The 20,218-nt window shown below is 37.0% G+C and overlaps 1 protein-coding gene across 4 annotated transcripts in view; it reads left to right on the plus strand.

Moving 5' to 3' along the window:
- Nucleotides 1-20,218, plus strand: part of Fbxl2 (F-box and leucine-rich repeat protein 2) — a 105,328-nt gene that overhangs the window by 54,816 nt on the left and 30,294 nt on the right. For all 4 annotated transcript variants that reach the window (XM_005383637.1, XM_013513726.1, XM_005383638.2 and 1 more), the window contains exons 3-5: nt 3,750-3,804; nt 4,064-4,138; nt 6,521-6,615. In XM_005383637.1, the coding sequence (XP_005383694.1) occupies nt 3,750-3,804; nt 4,064-4,138; nt 6,521-6,615 (225 nt within the window). The remainder of the gene's footprint in view (nt 1-3,749; nt 3,805-4,063; nt 4,139-6,520; nt 6,616-20,218) is intronic.

Raw genomic sequence — 20,218 nt, forward strand, 5'->3', positions numbered from 1 at the left:
ATAGTACATACCTGTAATCCCAGCACTGTGGGTGGTTGAGGCAGGAGGACCTCAAATTTGAGCCCAATCTGGGCAAAAACTTGTCTCAAAATAAAAAATGAGAAAAGGCTAAGGGCACAGCTTATTGTGAAGGCCCTGGGTCCAATCCCCTGTACCACCAAATTAAAAAAAAATGCATGTGAAATACTGAGATATCTTCCAAGATATAAAAAAGTAATTAATTGACAGGATAAAAAAGGACAGGAAATAAAACATAAAGTAGAGATCATAATCAATGGTTGAAGAGTCACAAGATTTTCTCCAAGATGGAAATAAACTAAAGATGTCTTCTATTACCAGTTCTATTTATCATTGTATTAGAGAAGATAATGGCTGCTACAGTAAGGCAAGAAAAAAATAGAAAGTATAACTGGAAAAGAAGAAAATTGTCATTCCTTGTAAATTGATTTTTTGGTTTCTTTTGTTTTTTGTTGATATAGGCGATTGAACCCAGGGCCTTTGCACTGAGCTACTTTGCCAGAGCTTTTAACATTTTAAAATTTTGAGTCAGGGTCTTGCTAAAATACTAAGTAGTCCAGGCTGGGCTCCTCTTGCTGCAGCCTCCCCAAGTTCTGGGACTATAGGCTTGTGCTACCACACCCAGCATAAACTGATTTTATATGTAGAAAATCATTATAGGGAATAGATGAGCTTAGAAATATTGCTGGGTAGAACATCTATAGAAAAATTAACTATACTAGCATCAATTAGAAAAGTACATTTAAAATATTTAAGTAACAAATAACCAGGGGAAATAATAAAGATGAGCAAGGTGTCTGTGTAGAACAGTATAAGATTCACTATGAGAAATTAAAGAAGACCTGAAAAAGATAGTGGAATGTACTGTTTCTGAATTGAAAGACTTAATATTGTAAAACTCTCAATTCCCTCCAATTTTTTTGTAAGTTTAATTGTACTTTAGTAAAGGTTTCAGGAAGTTTGTGCGTGTGTGTGTGTGTGTATGTGTGAGAGACAGAGAGAGACAAACGATATCCTGATTCTAAGATATAAATGGAAATTCAAAGGGTCAAGAACAATTAAGGTAGTCTTGATGAAGAATAACAAAGTTGAAGGACTTACATTTCCAGACTTCAGAATTTACTATGAAGCTTCATAATTAAAACAGGACCTTATTGGTGCAAAAATAGACAAACGGAGTAATGGAACAGAATAGAAAGCCTAGAAGTCCAGTGGTACTGCTCAGTTCTCTCCATGATTCTGGTTGCAAACCGAACTGGACAAGAACCATATCAAATTACCCTATAAGGTTGACACTGAACATAACAATTGAGTTTGGTTTGGTTCTCATCCAACTCAGTTTGTGACCAGAGTCATTGGAAGAATCAAGTTCATGAACTGAGGTACTACTGTATATTCAACCCTACACTCCTTTGTATATTTATGACCGTTAGTACTATTGTGATGTGTACCCTGTGAAAATATGGTTATCACTTTTGGAGTAGGAAGCAGTTTTCAAAAAGAAAATGTTTTGGAGGGACCAGAGCTGTTTCCCACTGTATTAGCTATCCCTGTTTCTAGTATCCAGGGCTTTGTTATTCAGGACATTAATTTTCATCATCAAAACAAAGCATGAGTTAGGAATTGGCTTAAGCTGCATTTTTGCAATCTGAAGTATCATCATGCCTATTTGTGCAAATTCAGATACGTTTAATTTTAGGGTATGTATGTCTGGGGATATTATGTAAATACTTCAGGCAATTTGCCAAAATGAAACCCACTAATCTGTATAACCAATATGTGCTAATAACAAGTGTAAAAAACCCCTAAAAGATACTGATAAAAATTGCAGCAATGTAGTTTTTCTTTCTGTAACCATAAAATTGAGGGGCAAGCATGAGATGAGAAATACACATTTCTATTCCACTTGGTTTCTGTGTGTGTCTCATTGTGTGATCATTTTGCTTCAATTGGTGTGATTCTGTGTTTTTCAAAATAATATGTTTATAAAAACTACTACTCCTGGAGATAACAGTAGAGGAAATAGCATCTAGTAAAGTTGGGCAGGAGATGGTTGAGTAAACTTTTCAAGGCAGTATGCCAGCCAGACGACTTGTGTTCAAATCTTAGCTCAGCCCTCCCTAGCTGTGTGGTTTGGTCAGGTAACATAATCCCCTGTGCTCAAAGTCCTTATCTGTAAAACGGAGACACAGTAACAGTAGCACACAATTCATAGCGTTGTTGTGACAAGTAAATGACTAACATAAAGCGTGGCTGGCACAAAGTGAGTACATCATCCATGTTAACTTATTATTGCTTTAGATAGCAGTTCTCCAAGGTGGTACATTCTTAAGGGATTTTCAAGGGAAACTGAATGTAATTCCTTATTCAGTACCTTACCTTGTACTTCAGAACCCAACCCCAGCATGAACTGTGATTTTACTGTATATGACTAGTTTCTTTTTCTGGTGCTTGGTTTTTTAGGGAATTGACACTTGTGGCTGATTGTGGAACAGTCATATGGCATGGAACATGGCTGTTGAGGCAGGCAGGCCTGTGGATTTGTCAAGATGTATTATGAAAGAGGCACTGTTGGCATGCAAATTCCCTGAAGTAGTTTGCTAGTATATATGTGTATATATGTTTGCTATTGTATATTTCAGCTCCCAGTATTTTCTTACACACAGAGATCCCTAAGTGTGTCCCTTTTCATTAGAGCCTATATTCTAGAAAGCCATCTTCACAGTCTCTAGTCTTATGGTATTACTACCAGACCCTGATCCAGTTCCAGGGTTCTGTTATCCATCACTGAGCCATGCATGTTTAACTTACCCTAATAGTTACCTCAGGGAGTTTTGAAGAATTTTAGAGTGGCTTCTTGCCGGCTTACCCCTTTCCTCTCCTATACACAAAGACCCAGACTTTCTTATTTACCTTCTAGGGCTGCCAGAATTGAGATAGGGAATTGCCTGACTTCCACTCCATCCCCTCTTCTCCAGAAAAGCTGCTTTTGGTGTTCAACCATCTCTCCCCAGCACCGAGGTAGACACACCCCTGCTCAGTGTGTGTCCGTAGCTCCTGTCCGCTGTCAGAATGCTGGGGCCTTGCTCAGATCTCTGCTGGGCTGGGAGCTGTTGTTTTCTCTGAGAGGCGTTACTGTTGTGGAGCAGGTTTTTGTTTGCCTCTCTTTTCTTTCCCTCCAACTTTCTCATGTTCTGTGGCTTCTTGGATTTTGCTCAGGAAATAGTGGTCACTTAGACTGTGCTGGCCAACGAGGATATCCTTCTGCCAGGGGTACAAATACATCCAACCAAATGAGTTCTGTCAGTCAGCTTTTTTGGCCATGTTATTTGAGGCTTACACATCTGAGCTTGTTAGGTGCATCCAAAAGAGAGGTTTGTGGCATATGTTAGGGACATTAGAATTACAAGAGTTTGGTTATCCCCAGGCTTGGTAGATTAGAGAGTTGGTCTTGACGCAGAACTACTTACGATCACTTTCCCATCTTCATGTCTTAAAACCAAGGAAATAAAAGATTAATGAGTTCTATTTTAAGACTATTTGTGTGGTGTGTCAAACAGCTTATGAATGTACAAACATTGACTATTTCATGGTAGTGATGTGTACTTATATGTTGCTAGTTGAGGAATTTTGAAAAAACTTACATAACCAGATACTTTAGACTTTATCTTTCAAGTTGTACTAAAATGTTAACAATATCTTTTTTGTGTGTTTTTTCCCTTTCTTTCTAGAATATTTTCCTTCTTGGATATAGTAACTTTGTGCCGATGTGCACAGATTTCTAAGGTAGTGTATTCACTAGATTTTTAATAAATACCATGTTTTATTGGAATAAAGATGAGCTTTAGTTCAAATTAAGTGTTAAAGTGCCACTATCTTTTATATTTAATATAATATTAATATAATTCTGTAATTGATTATTAATATATATCAAGAATAAAAGTTTGGAAATACAAAGGTTGCAAATAGACTTTTTTTTTCAAAAGACTCAATAGAGGTACCTCTTTCACCTCCACCCATTTTTCTTTTTTCTCCTACTACCCAGGCTTGGAACGTCTTAGCCCTAGATGGAAGCAACTGGCAAAGAATAGATCTTTTTAACTTTCAAACAGATGTAGAGGTAAGTTAATTAATTTTGTTTGGAGGGCTTTTCAGAAAGATAAGCAACTACTGTCTCTATCTTCTTTTTTACTATATTTTAGATTTTTTTTTCTTTTTTAGTATATGTGCTGCCAAAGTGAGCACATAGATTTTTTTTTCTTTTTAGTGAGACAGGGTCTCACTATGTAGTTCATGTTGGCTTTCAACTCATTGTGTAGCCCAGGCTGGCCTTGAACTCATAGTGATCCTCCTGCCTCAGCCTCCTGAGTGCTGGGATTACAGTCATGTGCAACTACGCCCAACCTGCATTTTAGATTTAATATTAAAGGTTTTTTGTTTTTTGAGACAAGATTTCACTTTGTAGTTCAGGTTGGCTTCAAACTTACAGCAGTCCTCTTGCCTCAGCCTCATGAGTGCTGGGATTACAGGGGTACCCCACCACTCCCAGCATATTAAAGTGTTCAAGTAGAACAGAAGAAAAAAAAATCTGGAAGATCTTTGTGTATATCAGGTCCAAATTTTCCCTTGTCTTCTATTTTTGCTCTGCATCAGTAACAGACAGCTTTCCCCCTTGCTCATGCTCATAATCTGAGTTTTACCACTCATCACTTTAAAGTCTTGCAGCTCTGTCATTAACACTTAACCTAACTTAATCCTTTGTAGGAGATCGGACAAATATTTATTGATCTGAAGGATCTGGGAATTGTAATTCAGCTTTAAGAATGGGGAAATGCCTTAGGTATAGGCCTAGGAGTGAGGCTGCATATGTGAAGTCCCTCCATTTGGCTACTTAAATTTACAATCTCTCAGGCCTGTTTAATTACCTGCAAAATAAAGAAGTATTATTTAAAACCCTTTCTAATTGCAGGATTCTGTCTTACAAGGTATGATAAAAAATACAGTATGTGTTTAAGTGAAGACTTATTACAGTAAGACACATTCCTTCACTTTGAACATATTTATCCCATTGTTCTTGTCACTTTCTGCATCTTTAGTTGCATTCTGTGGCTGCCTTGATGTCCTAAATTGATTCAAAACATTTTCCTTTTGTGGTCATTTTGACTTTTGGAAGAACCAGAAGTCACAGTCTGGTCCAGTGAATAAGATGAATGAGGAGGATGCACCATAATGGTTTAATGAGCCCGCGTTTCCATTGGGTGGCACTTGGCAGCAGCAGTCGTCATATTTTTTATCGTATTTTGTAAATATACTCACGTAAGACTTCCAGAACTACTTCAGGAAAATTACAAGACCCATGGGATAGGTGGGTGTGTTCATGGTGGGATGGTTTTGAGGGGAATTAATGGCAATATATCTTTTAATGTAATGAATGTTTAAAAATTTTAAACATTAAATATATTTTTGATCACCCCTTATATTTGTCTAGAAATATATAAATATTTCAATTTAAGAGTGGTAAGCCTACACAAATAAATAAAATTTATTTTAAAACAACTTTAACATGTTCACAGCAGGCTGTGATTCCTGTGTCTTGCTGCTGGGTGATTTGGATCACCAGTGGTACATGCATGAGTATCTCATCGGGTAGCTTGAATTACGGGTGGCATAAACAGATCTAATCACTTTTATTGGTCTTTTTACTGATAAAATTAATAAAAAGCTACTGGTAGGATAGTCAGGCATGTACCTCTGGTGGTTTGAGCAAGCAGGAACATGTTAATATTAAATACCACATTTCTTTTTTTTTTTTTTGGTCTTTTTGAGACAGGGTCTTGCTATGCAGTTCAGGCTGGCCTTGAGCTCACTTTGTAGCCCAGGCTGGCCTCAAACTTGCAATGATCCTCCCATCTCAGCCTCCCGAGTGCTGGGATTACAGGCGTGCACCACCACACCCACCACGCCTGGTTTAAATACCACATTTTTAATAAAAAAGTGAGAATGGGAGTGATAAAGAGCATTGCACAGAATAACTGCTTTAAGTGCTGATTGGAGGGTGTTGAGATACCAGAGTTGTTTATTTTCCCAGTGTTAGTAAAACCTTATTCCTTTTCCATTTAGCCAGTGTATTTACTGCAATGGAATTGCATTTTAATTCAGTTACTATTGTAGTATATTTGCCAATTATTTTACCAAGGTATGTGTTTTGTGTCTTTTTTAATAAATAAGGAAATGGTTATGTTTAACAGTGATATAAGTCCAAGCAATTTCCTCCCAGTTACTTAACTTAGCAGAACCTAGAAGAACCAGTGGCCTGATGTGGGGGCCCCTTCTCCCCTCCCCGCGGTCACTTGCTGTGTAAGAGTCTGATCTCTGTTTTCATCCAGTGGAGGTGGCACGTACAGCAAGTGTACAGCAAGTGTTGTTTTTGAATTTCATGTTATTCTACTGCTAGGTAAGCAGCATGAAAAAATGATACTTTTTCTAACTTTCTGTATTCAAGGGTCGAGTAGTGGAAAATATCTCAAAGCGATGTGGTGGATTCCTAAGGAAGCTCAGCTTGCGAGGCTGCATTGGTGTGGGGGATTCCTCCTTGAAGTAAGTCAAATCCACAGTGACCCACTCTGTCATGGCAGCTTATAGCTGACGTTTTGTGAGCAAAAAATAAACCAAATATATCATAAGCTTTTTTTGCTCTTTCTATGACAGTTTGTGTAGGGGAATGAGAGAACCATGACTTTAGAATAACAGGTGATCTCTACTGTGAGGTATGCAAACTTGGGACAGATTTTTTCACCTGGTTGAGTATCAGTTCTCTCTCTTGCAAAGTAGGGCAGTTACATTTCACGCACTGGAGTGCTGTGAACATCACATGAAACATGTGTGAAGTGCTTGGCATGTAATAACATTATACTTGTTCACCTTTCTCCCTTTCTTCACTTGCCCATCTTCCTAATTTCTCAGAAAATTATAGAAAAAATAATACTTTCAAAAATTTCCTTACCATAAGGTAGAATTTGCATATTCCTAATGGGATATGATTTTTACATGCATTTTATCATAGTTAGCAATATCCCTAGCCAACTAGATGCATATCGCTCCTTACTGGGTAGCTATTATTTAAAGGGGATGTTATCAAACCACTATTAATAACATGTTCTTTAAGATTTTTTGGAGATAGACAAGGGTAGACCCTTTATATCCTTATTATAGTGGCATTTAGCATTAGTTCTAAGATTGGTTAGACTAGAACATGACCCTTGGAAGCTTGGAACAGGCCTACGTATTACTACAGTATACATCCTTTGCAGGCCTCCAGGAGGAATGTGCTATGTATAGTCAATGCAGACAGTAGGTTTTATAATTCAAATGCCTGCTACATGCTTGCTGAGAAATTGGGCTCAGCACTTTAAGGATCAAAACACTTCAAATGCTATGGAACAAAGTGTTTTTTTTTTTTTTTTTCAATTAAGAAATTTGGACCATTATACTAGATTTTTTTTTGGTGCTTCAGAATCTTTGTAAACCAATGAAATGAATTGAGTCTACCTAAGAGAAGATTAAATGTAGCAGTAGGTCCTAAGAAAATTTGTAATAAAGAACATAAATCTAATAGTGGTTCCATTAAATTGAATGTGAAGATATGAACTGTCAGGAAAGGATGTCCAAGAAATGCATTCTTTCCTTGACAATCAGAATACAACCTTATCTACTAGCAAAACAGTCTTTTGAAGCCAATAATGTTTATTGGTTTTAGAGCAAAAATCTGTATAATTGGTTAGCTATCTATGCATTTTTCTATGTGAAGAGTACATTATTATAAGACATAAGTATAGTCACAAAGTTAGGACTGAAAAAAATTTATTATTCCTTCAGTTTTGTATAGAAATCATTTGGAGCCAGCCTTGGCCTCTACTCTTGCCCACATGTGTATAGCTTAGAGAAAACTATTCATTTATAAACATTATTGCTGTGGAGGTCAATGTGGAGATTACTCAAAAAACTAGAACTAGAGGAGGTGCCATACTATTGCCCTTCTTGGTATCACCCTGAAAGAATTAAAAGCATCATACCACAGTGATATATGCACTGTCATGTTTATAGTGGCACATTTTGTAATAGCCAACTCTTGGAAACAGCCCAAGTGCCTATCAACTGGTGAATGGATAAAGGTGGTGTGGGGTTTTTTTTTTATACGATGGAGTACTACTCTGCCATAAAGAAGTATAAGCTGAAGACATTTCTAGGTAAATGGATGCACATTGATACCATATGCTTAAGTGAAATAAACCAGACACATGTGTAAGATTTCATTGTTTCACTGGTGTGAGAAACTGAAAGTGTAAATAAGGACCAAAATGTATAATAGGTATTGTGAAGTAGGAAGAAAATGCTCAAATGGGGAGGGGAACAAGAGAAGGAAAGAAGGGAAAAGTTTAAAAAAAATGAGAAAAGAAGAAAAAAAATGGAAATAAAGCTTTTGTAAATGCGGAGGGGAGGAGAAGTTGAAAGAAGGGCAGGGGAATTGGGAAAAAAAAGAAACAAGTTATATCATGCACAGGTACAAATTCTCTATGATGAATGTGATCATTATGTATATCTAAAATGTACCAATAAAATCTGATTGGAAAAGAATTTATCACTCACACATAAAAAATTTTTTTAAAAATTCATTGAGTCCTTACTAGAAAAAATACTGCATAAGGCAGTGGCAATACAATAGCACATCCAATAGATTAAAAATATAATTAAGTTGGATACATTTTCTGTAGCTCCTTCTACTATATAGAAGTCCTGTGGTATTTTTGTTTGTTGATTGGTACTGGGGATTGACCCAGGGCCCTCTCACAGAGCTACATCCTCAGCTCTTAAATTTTGACACAGGGTCTTAATTGTCCAGACTGGGCTTGAACTTGTGACCCTCTTGCCTCAACCTCACCCTACAGGTTAACAACTTTATTGAGATGTAATTAAGGCAAAATAGACTGGGCATATTAAAGTATATAATTTGGTAACTTTTGACATGTGAATATGCTCTCAAATCAATACCATAGATATATTAGGTACAGTCAGCCCTCCATATCCATGAATTTCACAACCATGTATTCAACCAACCACAGATCAAAAATATATACTAAACATGTACATCTATTTTTCTTTCCCTAAACAATACAATATAACCACGATATAGCACTTACATTGCAGTAGGTATAACAAATCTAGAGATGATTTAAAGGTCAGGAGAGGATGTTTATAAGTCATATGCAAATACCATGTCCTTTTAGTTAAAGGACTTGAGCATCCACAGATTTTGGTATCTGTGGGGAGATCTTGGAACCATTCCCCAGAGATCCTGATGGACCACTGGGACTTCTTTTTGCCTGGATCCTTCCACTCAGCATAATGGCTTTGAGATTTATCTGCATTGTGTACATCAACACCTCTTTCATTTCCATTGTTAAATACAGTTCATTGCATGGGTATACAGCTTGGATGATGAGGAGTTAGACCCTATAAACCTATCTTAAGTTGGAAATATTACTAAGTTGAATGTGCATTTAATATACCTAACATACATCATAGCCAAGGCTAACCTTAAATGTGTCACAACACTTACATTAGCCTACAGCTGGGCAAAATCACCTACTACAAAGCCAATTCTATAATAAGTGTTGATATCTCAAGTAATTTGTTGAATTCCTATATCTAAAACATGCCAGCAATGCAGTCATCACCCTGTAGAATTTTAGTTCTTCATGCTGGTGCTAACATGGCTGATTGGGAGCTGTGGCTCTTTGCCATTGCCCTGCATCACGAGAGAGCGTCACACTTCATCGTGCTAAACAGGAAAAACCAAAATTCAAAATCCAAAGTGCAGTTTCTACTGAATGTGTGTTGCTTTCATACTATCATATATCAAAAAATTCTAAGTTAGAACATTATAAGTTAGGTATTTACAGTGTATTTATTCCTTTATCTGTTTATCGACATTTGGATTTGTTCCAGGTTAGGGTTATTAAAAATAAAGCTACCGTTGAAGCTGAGCCTGGTACTGCACACCTGGAATCCCAGCTCTCTGGGAGGCTGAGGCAGGAGGACTGAGCATTTACACCTAATCTGAGCAATTTAATGACTTAGCAAAACCATGTTTCACAATAAAAAAGCCAGGAATGTAGCTCAGTGTGAAAGGTTTAGGTTCAGTCCCCAGTACTGATAGAGAGATAGGTAAACAAGCAAGCAAATAAAGCTGCTGTGAATGTTTGCATATGTCTTTGTATGATACATGCTTTCATTTCTCCTGGATAAATACCCAAGAGTTGAATAGCTAAATCATTGGGTAGGTGTATGTTTAACTTTTAAAGAACTTCCAAACTGTTTCTCAATGAGATTGTATCATTCTGTATTCCCACCAGTGATATGTGATACTTTTGGTTCTTCTACATTCTTGTCAACATTAGCTATGGTCAGTTTCTTTAAATTGTATTCTTTTCCTAGGTGTGTATGTTGTATAGTATTGCTTTAATTTTCATTTCTTTAATGAGTAAGATTACTTTCTCTACTGATGCAGTTTAGCATCTTTTTAATGTATCTATTTGCTATCTATCTATCTTTGGTGAAATATTGGTTCAAATCTTTTGTGCATTGTTTTTATTAGATTATTTTCTTGACCATTGACTTTTTTTGTCAGACCATCTTTTCAACGAATATTTTCTTATGCTTCTTAGCTAGCTGGGCACTCTCATGTACCACTGTGGATGTCCTCTACATTGTCATGAGGGTGCTGGCATGGACACTACAGCTGGCAGACTGGGCAGTCCCCAGGGTCTCTGTAATGGTTCTAGAAAGTGTCACATTTGTCAGGCAACATTAGAATCTTGTCAAAAGTTACATTCCATCGTGTTTAATACTTTTCTTTTGTCTCTTGGCGGGTCCTCACTGGCCTCGATGGTCAGGGCAGAGGCAGAAGGCACCACCTCCATCTGGGTCTGTCTGTTCTGACCAGTCAGTTTCACCATAATCCTCAGACTCTTCCAATCACCATGTGCCTTGGTGATGTCATCACCTGCTTCTTTTGGAGACCAAAAGGGGGTTGATCTTGGGGGCCAGGGCAGACATGATGCTGACCTCACCACTGGAGCATCTCAGGTATGTGACTTTGATCCCATGTTGGATCTCGGGGTCAAACTTGGGCAGCATGGTGGAGGCAGCTGGTGTAAGATGAACCTGGTAGATTTGGGACGCTGAAGAAAGTTGCATCTAGCCTCTTCCTAGCTGAAAGCTTTAACTATTGACTTTTGAGAGTTCTTAATACATCCTAGATACTAGTCCATTGTCAGATATGTATTGTGTAAATATTTTCTCCCAGTCTATAGCTTCTTTTTCATCTTTTTAACTGCCTTTTTGAAGAGAGGTTTTTAAATTTTAAGGAAGTTCAGTTTATCTATTTTCTCTTGTGGACATTTCTTTTGGAATAAGAAATTGATGTTTAACCCGAGGTCATAAGGACTTTTTCCTCTAAGTTTTGTGGTTTAGGTCTATGTTCCATTCCTGGGGGGCTTTTATATATGGTATAAGGTCTACATTGAACTTCTCTTTGGCCTATGGATGTCCAGTTGTTCTAGCACTATTTCTTGAACACTTTCTCCAATGAACTGATTTTGTGTGTTCATTGAAAATCAGTTTTCTACAGTGTGTGAAAGTATTTTTGTGGTCTCTATATTACTACAAACCATACTGTCTTAGTAACTGTAGCTTCATAATGGCTTGAAATGAGCTTATGTTAGTCTTCCAACTTCTCAAAGGTACTTTGGCTACTCTAGGTCCATTGTATTTCCCTATGAGTTATAGAATCAGCTTGTCAGTTTTTATAAAACAACCTGCTGGGATTGTGATTCAAATAATGTTAAATCCATAGGTCAGTTTGGGGAGAACTGATATCTGAACAATATTGAGTCTTCTAACCCATCAACATGATATATTGCTCAATGTATTTAGTTGCTTTAACGTTTCTCTCAAGCCAGTTGTCGTGGCATGTGGGAGGCTGAAGCAGGAGAATCACCATAAGTTTGAGGCCAACTTAAACTACATAACAAGACCCTATCTTGAAAAGATTTTTTTCCTTCAGCTTGTTTTGTACTTTTCAGTGTAGAAATTTTACACATATTTTGTCATATTTATACCTTTGTGAAGAATATTTTAAATTTTCGGTTCATTAATGAAGATACTGTTGATCTTTGTATAGTAATTTTTTTGGAGTTGTTTTTTTCATTTGTTTGTTTTGGGTGCTGAGGTGAACCCAAGGACATGCTAATTGCATATTTTAATAGCCCTGTGTATTAGTCTCTTATCCTGCCACTTTGAAACTTCCTAGTTTTAATAGCTTTTTTTCTGATTCCTTTGGAGTTTCTACATAGATAATCATGCACTTGCAAATGAAGATAGTTTTTTTCTTTGTTTCTAGTTTATATCTTTTATATTTTGCTTTACCTGATTGTACTGGTGAGACTGTCTAGTGCAATGTTGAATAGAGGTATTGAAAGTAGATACTCTAGCCAAGTTTTCTTTTAAATCTCAGGGAACAAGTATAATATTACCTATAGCTTATTTTGTACATTATCATCAAATTGAGGATGTTATTTGCTATTTCTAGCTGGAGGAAAGTTTTATTTTTAAGTTTATTTTATTTTATTTTATTTGGTTTTTTGGTTTTTCTCCGATACCGGGAACCGAACTCACGACCTTGCGCTTGCCAGGCAGGTGCTTTGCCACTGAGCTAAATCCCCATCCCCTATTTTTAAGTTTAGAAGGGGCTGAAGCTTAGATGTTATCAGATGCTTTTCCTGATGTATATAGATTTTCTTTTTTAGTCCGATAGTATGAATTACATTAATCATTTAAAAATGTTTAAATCAGGTTTCCATTCATTGGATAAACCCTACTTGAGACGTACATTATGTATTTTATATATTAAGGGATCATATTTGTTAACTTTTTTTGCATTTCTGTTCATGAGTATTATTCTATAGTTTTCATTTCTGCTAATGTTTCTTTTTATTTTAAAGAGAATAAAAAACAGTAGCAAAATAACAACAACAAAGACAAAAACAGGCCAGCCCCCAGCCACGCAGGTGCCCAGGAAGCAGGCAGCAGGTCCCCAGGAGGCCACGCAGTAGGGCACGCTGGCCCTCGGGCTGGCCCCTGGCCATGCGGTCGAGAACCACCATGCCACAGAGAAGCACCAACACAATCAGCCTGCCCTGCGCCGTCTGCAGAGGCCTGCCTGGGGATGTGTATGAACCATCCCAACATGGAGAAACCCCTGAGAAAACATGCCACATGGTAGGTCACTCTTGGCTCAGCCCACAAGAGCCAGAAAAGTCCAGAGCCAGCAGAGGAGCAGCTGCTGAACAAGGACTTGGAGAACACAAGAATACAGATGACGCCTGACGACTCAGAGGTCAAGCTGACTGGGGACGTGAGAGCTGTTCGGGGGCTGGAAACCAGGAGGACCTTGCGCAATACCTGGGGAGACTACTGGAAGCCATTCTCCCCGACTGTACAGGCTGTTGGGGAGGAGCAAGTGGCACTCCAGAGAGGTCTGGACCAAGACTTAATGGATTCCCAATATTCAGATTCTGAAGAACTGCCTTCATGGAGAAATGGTGTGTGTAGGTTACCTGCCTGGGACACTTCACATCTGATGGTGCTGAGACTGACTAGCAGACCAAGGATTTCATCTACATGTCCCTGCTGCCTGTGTTGACGGTTGGGGAGAGGACACTAGTGGTTGCGGGATCCCAATGCCCTGGGAGGCTGGAGAGAACATCCCTCTGCTTTCTTAGACAAGAGGCATTGATAAAGCATACTTCCCTGGATCCCAGTTCAGCAGAGGGACAAACTATTCTTAAAGATAAGTTTCTCAGTCAGCCCCAGATAGTAGAAAAAAAATACAAAAAATGGCTTTTGCCCCAGATAGCTCACTTGAGATGTTAGTAAGAATTGCCTCCTCAGTATTTTATAGCCATGACGAGGAGGAGATCAAGGAGAGAAAACAGAGACTGAGAAAAAACAGCTGCCTTTGCTGCAGCACTAAGAGAAACAGACCCTAAGTCTGATTCTCGGGGCCCCAAGAAGAACTTGTCGACTACATTCATCTGTTACCACTGTCAAAAGCAAAGCCACCTCAAGAGGGACTGCCCTAAGAACCCCCCCCCAGGCCATGCCCTGACTGTAAAGGTGACCACTAGAGATCAGACTGTCCTCTGAAGCGAAGGCCTCAGAGCTCATACCCCTCCTACCAGCTGGTCCAACAGGAATGAAGGGGCCCAGGGCATACTGTGCTTTTTCCTCTGGGCAGACCGGCATCTCCAAGGAGGAGCCCTGCATAATCATGACTACAGAGGAAAAAGTAAACAGCCTGTTTCTGGACACTGGTGCTAGTCTCTCAGTCCTTCTTTTCAATCCTGGCCTTCCTTCCAGCTATCACACCTCAGTGAAAGGAGTCACTGATGAGGAGGTAATCCACTATTTTTCACAACCCTTCGGCTCTAACTACTTGTTAGATCCTTCTTGCATATCTCTGTCTTCCTGAGAAACCACTTTGAAGATACCACCATGTATTACATCAGTCACTGATAATTTCCTACCAATCTGTCCATAACTCTGTAATGTTTGTATTGTTCCTATGCTATTTTGTAAATGGATATATGTTTATTACTATGTGTTTCCTACAACAACCATTGAGAATAGTCAATGATTATTTAATTGATCACTCATGTATACCTCTATTTGTTTTCTCTAGAAACCATTTTGAAAATACCAAAGTACAGTACAACAACCATTGATAATTTCCTACCACTTTTGTCTGTAACTCACTATTATTTGTGTTTTCCTGAGAAAATATCTTGAAAATACCAATAGGTAAAATAACAACCATTGATAATTTCCTACCACTTTGTAATTTGGTAAATCCCTCTATTACTATGTTATCCTTCATTTACTCTTTAAAATAAAAATAAATAAATAAAGACAAAAAAAAACACACACAAAAAAAAACGATACAGGATTTCAAAACAAAATGATAGGGATTAACAGTGGTGTTATTTTACGTATTGTTATCGTCAACAAAGTTGCTCAGATTACCAGATGTAAGAATGCAAGATTGCAAACAATTAAAGAGAATAAATTGTAATAAAAAAGTTAGAAATGATACAGACCTTTGCTAAACAAAGTGGTAGGAATTCAGCAATGGTTGTTATATTGCATACTGTCTTCAGATTAGTTGTTCAGATTACCAGATATAAGCATGTAAAATTGCTTAAGAAAAAAAAATTAAGCATTAACTATTCCTTTCAATAAACAGTTAGACATCAGCAGTACAATTATCCCAGCTGTCCTTGTGTATGTATATATTTTCCCTTCCTTTTTTCCTTTCTCCTTCTCCTCATCCCAGTTGTTCCTTCTCTTGGAGCACATTCTTTCCCTTTCACAATATCTATTGTACCTTTTAGGTTTTATTTACTCTCTCAGTTTCTTATACTAGGGGGACAATACGATGTTTACACATGTGAAACTGATTTATTTCACTTATCAGTATGGTGTCTAGTTGCATCCATTTACCTATAAAAGCCTCAAATTTATCTTTCTTTATAGCTGAGTAATACTCCATTGTATTAAAATACTACTTTTTATCCATTCCTCTGTTGATGGGCATTTGGTTGTTTCCAAGATTTAGCTATGACAAATTGTGCTGCTATAAACATGGGTGCACATGTATTGCTGTGTTATAATATTTTCAGTCTTTGTGGGAAAATACCTAGAAGGAGAATAGCTGGGTCAAGTGGGACCTCTAGTCCTAGTTTTGTGAGGAATATCCAAACTGATTTCCACAGTGGTTTCACCAGTCCATACTCTCACCAGCAATGGAGAAGAGTTCCTTTTCCCCCATAGCCCTTCTAACATTTGCTATTGGTTGATTTCTAATAGCCATTCTTTCTGGGTTGAATGGAATCTCAGTGTTGTTTTAATTTGCATTTCTTAAATGACCAATGATACTGACCATTCTTTATAATTTATTTACCATTTGTATTTCTTCATCTGAGAAGTATGTATTCATCTCAGATGCCCATGTTTGGATTGGGTCTTTGAATTATGGGGGCCAGATGTTTTTTAATTCTTTATATGTTTTAGATAAAATTCCTTTGTCTGAGGGACAATTGGCTAAAATTTTTTCCCAATTTGTACGTTTTCTTTTTACTCTGTTGGTGATTTCTTTTAATGTGCAAAAATTTCTCAGTAAGATGAGATCCCAGTGGTTGATTCTTTGAAATATTTCCCATGCAGTTTGGTTTTTATTCATGTACTCTCTGCCTACCCCTATGGCTTCAAGATTTCTACCTACTTTCTCTTCCAGTAGATTGTTTCTGTTTTAATATTTAGATCTTGGATCCATTTTGACTTTAGTGCATGGTGATAGACACGTGTCTAGTTTTGGTCTTTGGCATGTGGAAAGCCAGTTTTTCTAGCACCATTTATTAAAGAAGCTATCTTTCTTGCAGTGAACATGTTTGGCCCTTTTGTCAAAGATAAGGTGGCTAAGTATGTTTGTAGTTCTGTCTGCATCTTCTAAGCTGCTCCATTAATCTTCAGGTCTGTTTTTTTTTTGCCAGTACCATGCTGACTTTCTCACAGTAGCTTTGTAGTATAATTTCAAGTCAGGAATTGTGATGCCTCCTGTCTTTCCTTTGTTGCCCAGGATTTCCTTTGCTATTCTAGGTCTCTTCTGGTTCCAGATGAATTTTAGGAATGTTTCCTCTAGATCTGTGAGGTATACTGATGGTATTTTAATTGGGATTGCATTGAATGTGTACAACAATTTTGGGAGTATGTCCATTTTCACAATGTTGGTTCTTCCTATCCATGAGCAAGGAATATTTTTTCATTTTCTGAAATCCTCTTTGATCTCTTCTTTCAGAGTACTATGATTTTCACTGTATAGATCTTTTACTTCCTTTCTTAGATTAATCCCTAAGTATTTCATTTTTTTAGATGCTATTAGGAAAGGTATGGTTTCCCTAATTTCCCTCTCAGTGTGTTTGTTGTTTGTATACAGGAATGTTATTGATTTTTGAGTGTTGACTTTGTATCCAGTTATGCTACTGAGTTTGGTTATTAAAACTGTAAGCCTTTTGGTGGAGTTTTGGGGGTCTTTTATGTAGAGTATCATGTCATCTGTAAATAATGATAATTTCACTTCTTCCCTTGCTATCCTTATTCCTTTTATTTCTCTCTCTCATCTAATTGCTCTAGGTAATATTTTCAGAATTATATTGAATCAGAGTGGTGACAGTGGACATCCTTGTCTTGTTCCTGATTTTAAAGTGAAGGCCTTCAGTTTTTGTCTATTTAGTATGATATTTGCTGTTGGTTTGTCATAGATGGCTTTTATCAGAGTAAGGTAAATACCATCTATTCCAATTTTCTGTAGAGTTTTTAACTTGAATGATTGTTGGGCTCTATCAAAAGCTTTTTCTGCATCTATTGAGATGATCATATGATTTTTGTGTTTGGTTCTGTTGATATGGTGTATTACATTAATTGATTTGCATATATTGAACCATCCCTGCATTCTTGGGATGAATCCCACTTGGTCATGGTGTATAATCTTCTTGATAATTTGTTGCATTCTGTTTGCTAGCATTTTATTGAGTATTTTTGCATCTATGTTCATTAGGGAGATTGGCCTGTAGCTGTCTTTTTTGGTTGGGTCTTTCTCTGGTTTTGGTATCAGGGTAATACTTGCCTCCAGGAATGAACTAGGGAGAATTCTTCCCTTTCAATTTCATTAAAGAGTTAGAGAAGAATTGGCATTAAGTCTTCTCTAAATTTCTTCTAGAATTCAGCTTTGAATCCATCGGGATCTTGGCTTTGCTTTGTTTTTTATTATGTTTTAAATTTTGTTGGCTAATACTGAGTTATTCAGGATTTTTATATCTTCTTGGTTCAGCTTTGGTAATTCATATGTATCCAGGAATCTGTCTATTTTGTTGTGTTTTCCATCCTATAAGAGTAAAGATTTTCAAAGGTACTGATGATCTTCTGAATTTCTACGGGATCTGTAGTGATTTCATTTTTTTCATTCCTTCTTGCATGAATTTGAGTTTTTTCTTTCCTTTTTTTTGGTAAGGTTGACTAGAGGTTCATCAATTTCATTTACTCTTTAAAAGAACCAACTCTTCAATTCATTAATTCTTTGTATTGTTTTCTTCATCTCAATTTTGTTCTCTTCTGCCCTGACCTTTATAATTTCTTCCCTTATTTGGGCTTTGGGCTTGACTTGCTCTTCTTTTTCTAGAAGTTTAAGGTGCAGCATTAGACTATTTATTTGTTTTTATTCTGTTTTTCTCATGTATGAGTTCACTGCTATAAATTTCCCTGTAAGGACTGCTTTCACTGTATCCCAGAGATTCTGGTAAGTTATACTTACATTTTTCTTTGATTGTAGGTATTGTTTAATGTCTTCTTTAATTTCATTTTGACCCATTGGTTGTTCAGGAGACTTTTATTTAATTTCCATGTGTCTATGGAGTTTTTGTGGTTCCTTTTGTCATTAATTTCCAATTTCATTGCACTATGGTCAGATAATATGCAAGGGATAATTTCAGTTTCTTTGTATTTACTTAATCATGTTGTACGTGCTAGTATGTGGTGTATTTTAGAGCTTGTCCCATGTGGAGGTGAGAAGAATGTGTATTCTGCTTTGTTGGATGGAACGCTCTGTAAAGGTCTACTAAGTCCATTTGTTTACAAGTTTGGTTTAGTTCTGTTATTTCTTTGCTGAGTTTTTTGCCTAGTTGATCTATCTCTTTGTGACAATGGGGTGTTAAAGTACCATTATGATTGTGTTACTGCCTTTTTCATTCTTTATATCTGTTAAAATTTGTCTTATATAGTTGGGTGCTTCCATATTTGGTGCACAGATACTTAGGTTTGTTATCTCTTCCTCTTGAAGTTTTTCCCTAAAAAGTATGTAGTGACCTTTTTTATCTCTGTTGATCATTCTTGATTTGAAATTCACATTGTCTGCAAACAGAATAGCTATGCTGCTTTTTTCTGGGTTCCTGTCAGATGGAGAATTGTTTGCTATCCTTTGACTTTCAGTCTATGAATTTTCTTTTGAGTTAGCTGTGTTTCTTGTATACAGTATATTGTTGGATTTTGTTGCTTGATTCACTCTGCCAGTCTGCTTCTTTTGACTGGTGAATTGAAGCTGTTTACATTAATGGTGATAACTGATATGTATTGGCTTATCTTTGTCATGTTGTTTTCCTGCTATTGGTTCCCTACATTTCCCTCTGTTTAACTGCTTACTCTGCTTGGTGATTCCTTTCTATTGTTGTTCGGGAAACTGGTCATTTTTATCTCTTTCTAGAGTATCTTTTAGTGCTCTATGTAGGGTTGATTTGGTGTTCATGAAGTTCTTCAGTTGTTGTTTGTTGTGAAAATATTTTATTTCTCCATTAATTTTGAAGGATAGTTTTGCAGGGTACATCAATCTGGGTTGGAAGTTGGGTTTCTTTCAGGGTCTGAAATATTACACTCCATGCTCTTCTAGACTTGATGGTTTGTTTCTTGAGAAATCTGCTGTGAGTGTGATGGTTTTCCTTTATAGGTGTTCTGTTTCTTTTCTCTAACAGCTTTTAATATTCTGTTCCTGTGCTGAATTTCTGTCATCATCATTACTATACGTGTGGGTGTAGATTTATTTTGGTTATGGCTAATGGAGTTCTATATGCCTCGGTAATTTGTATATCTGATCCTTTTTCTGTGCTTGGGAAATTTCCTGCTATTATTTCTGCAAATAGTCTTTTTATATCATTTGTGTTGACTCTTGCTGTTTCATTGACACCTATTAGTCTTACATTGTTCTTCTTTGCCTCATCTTCCAGCTGTGGAATTGTTATTTGCTGGTTCCTTGTTATTTTTAAGAGATCTTTCCTTTCATGATCACTAGCTGCAATGCTGTCTTCAGGGTCTGAAAGTCTATCTTCAGCTTTGTTCAAGTGGTTTTGCTAGCTTGTGATGGGATTTTTAATTTCCTGGATATTTCTTTGAATCTGTTTCATGCATTTAATTCTTTCCGACATTGTTCATTCAGGGATTCCATCGTTTTTCTATGCTCCTCTATTTTTTTAATCTACAT

The sequence above is a fragment of the Chinchilla lanigera genome, unplaced genomic scaffold (genome assembly GCF_000276665.1).
Source record: "Chinchilla lanigera isolate Chin_1 unplaced genomic scaffold, ChiLan1.0 scaffold00020, whole genome shotgun sequence".
Classification (NCBI taxonomy): domain Eukaryota; kingdom Metazoa; phylum Chordata; class Mammalia; order Rodentia; family Chinchillidae; genus Chinchilla; species Chinchilla lanigera.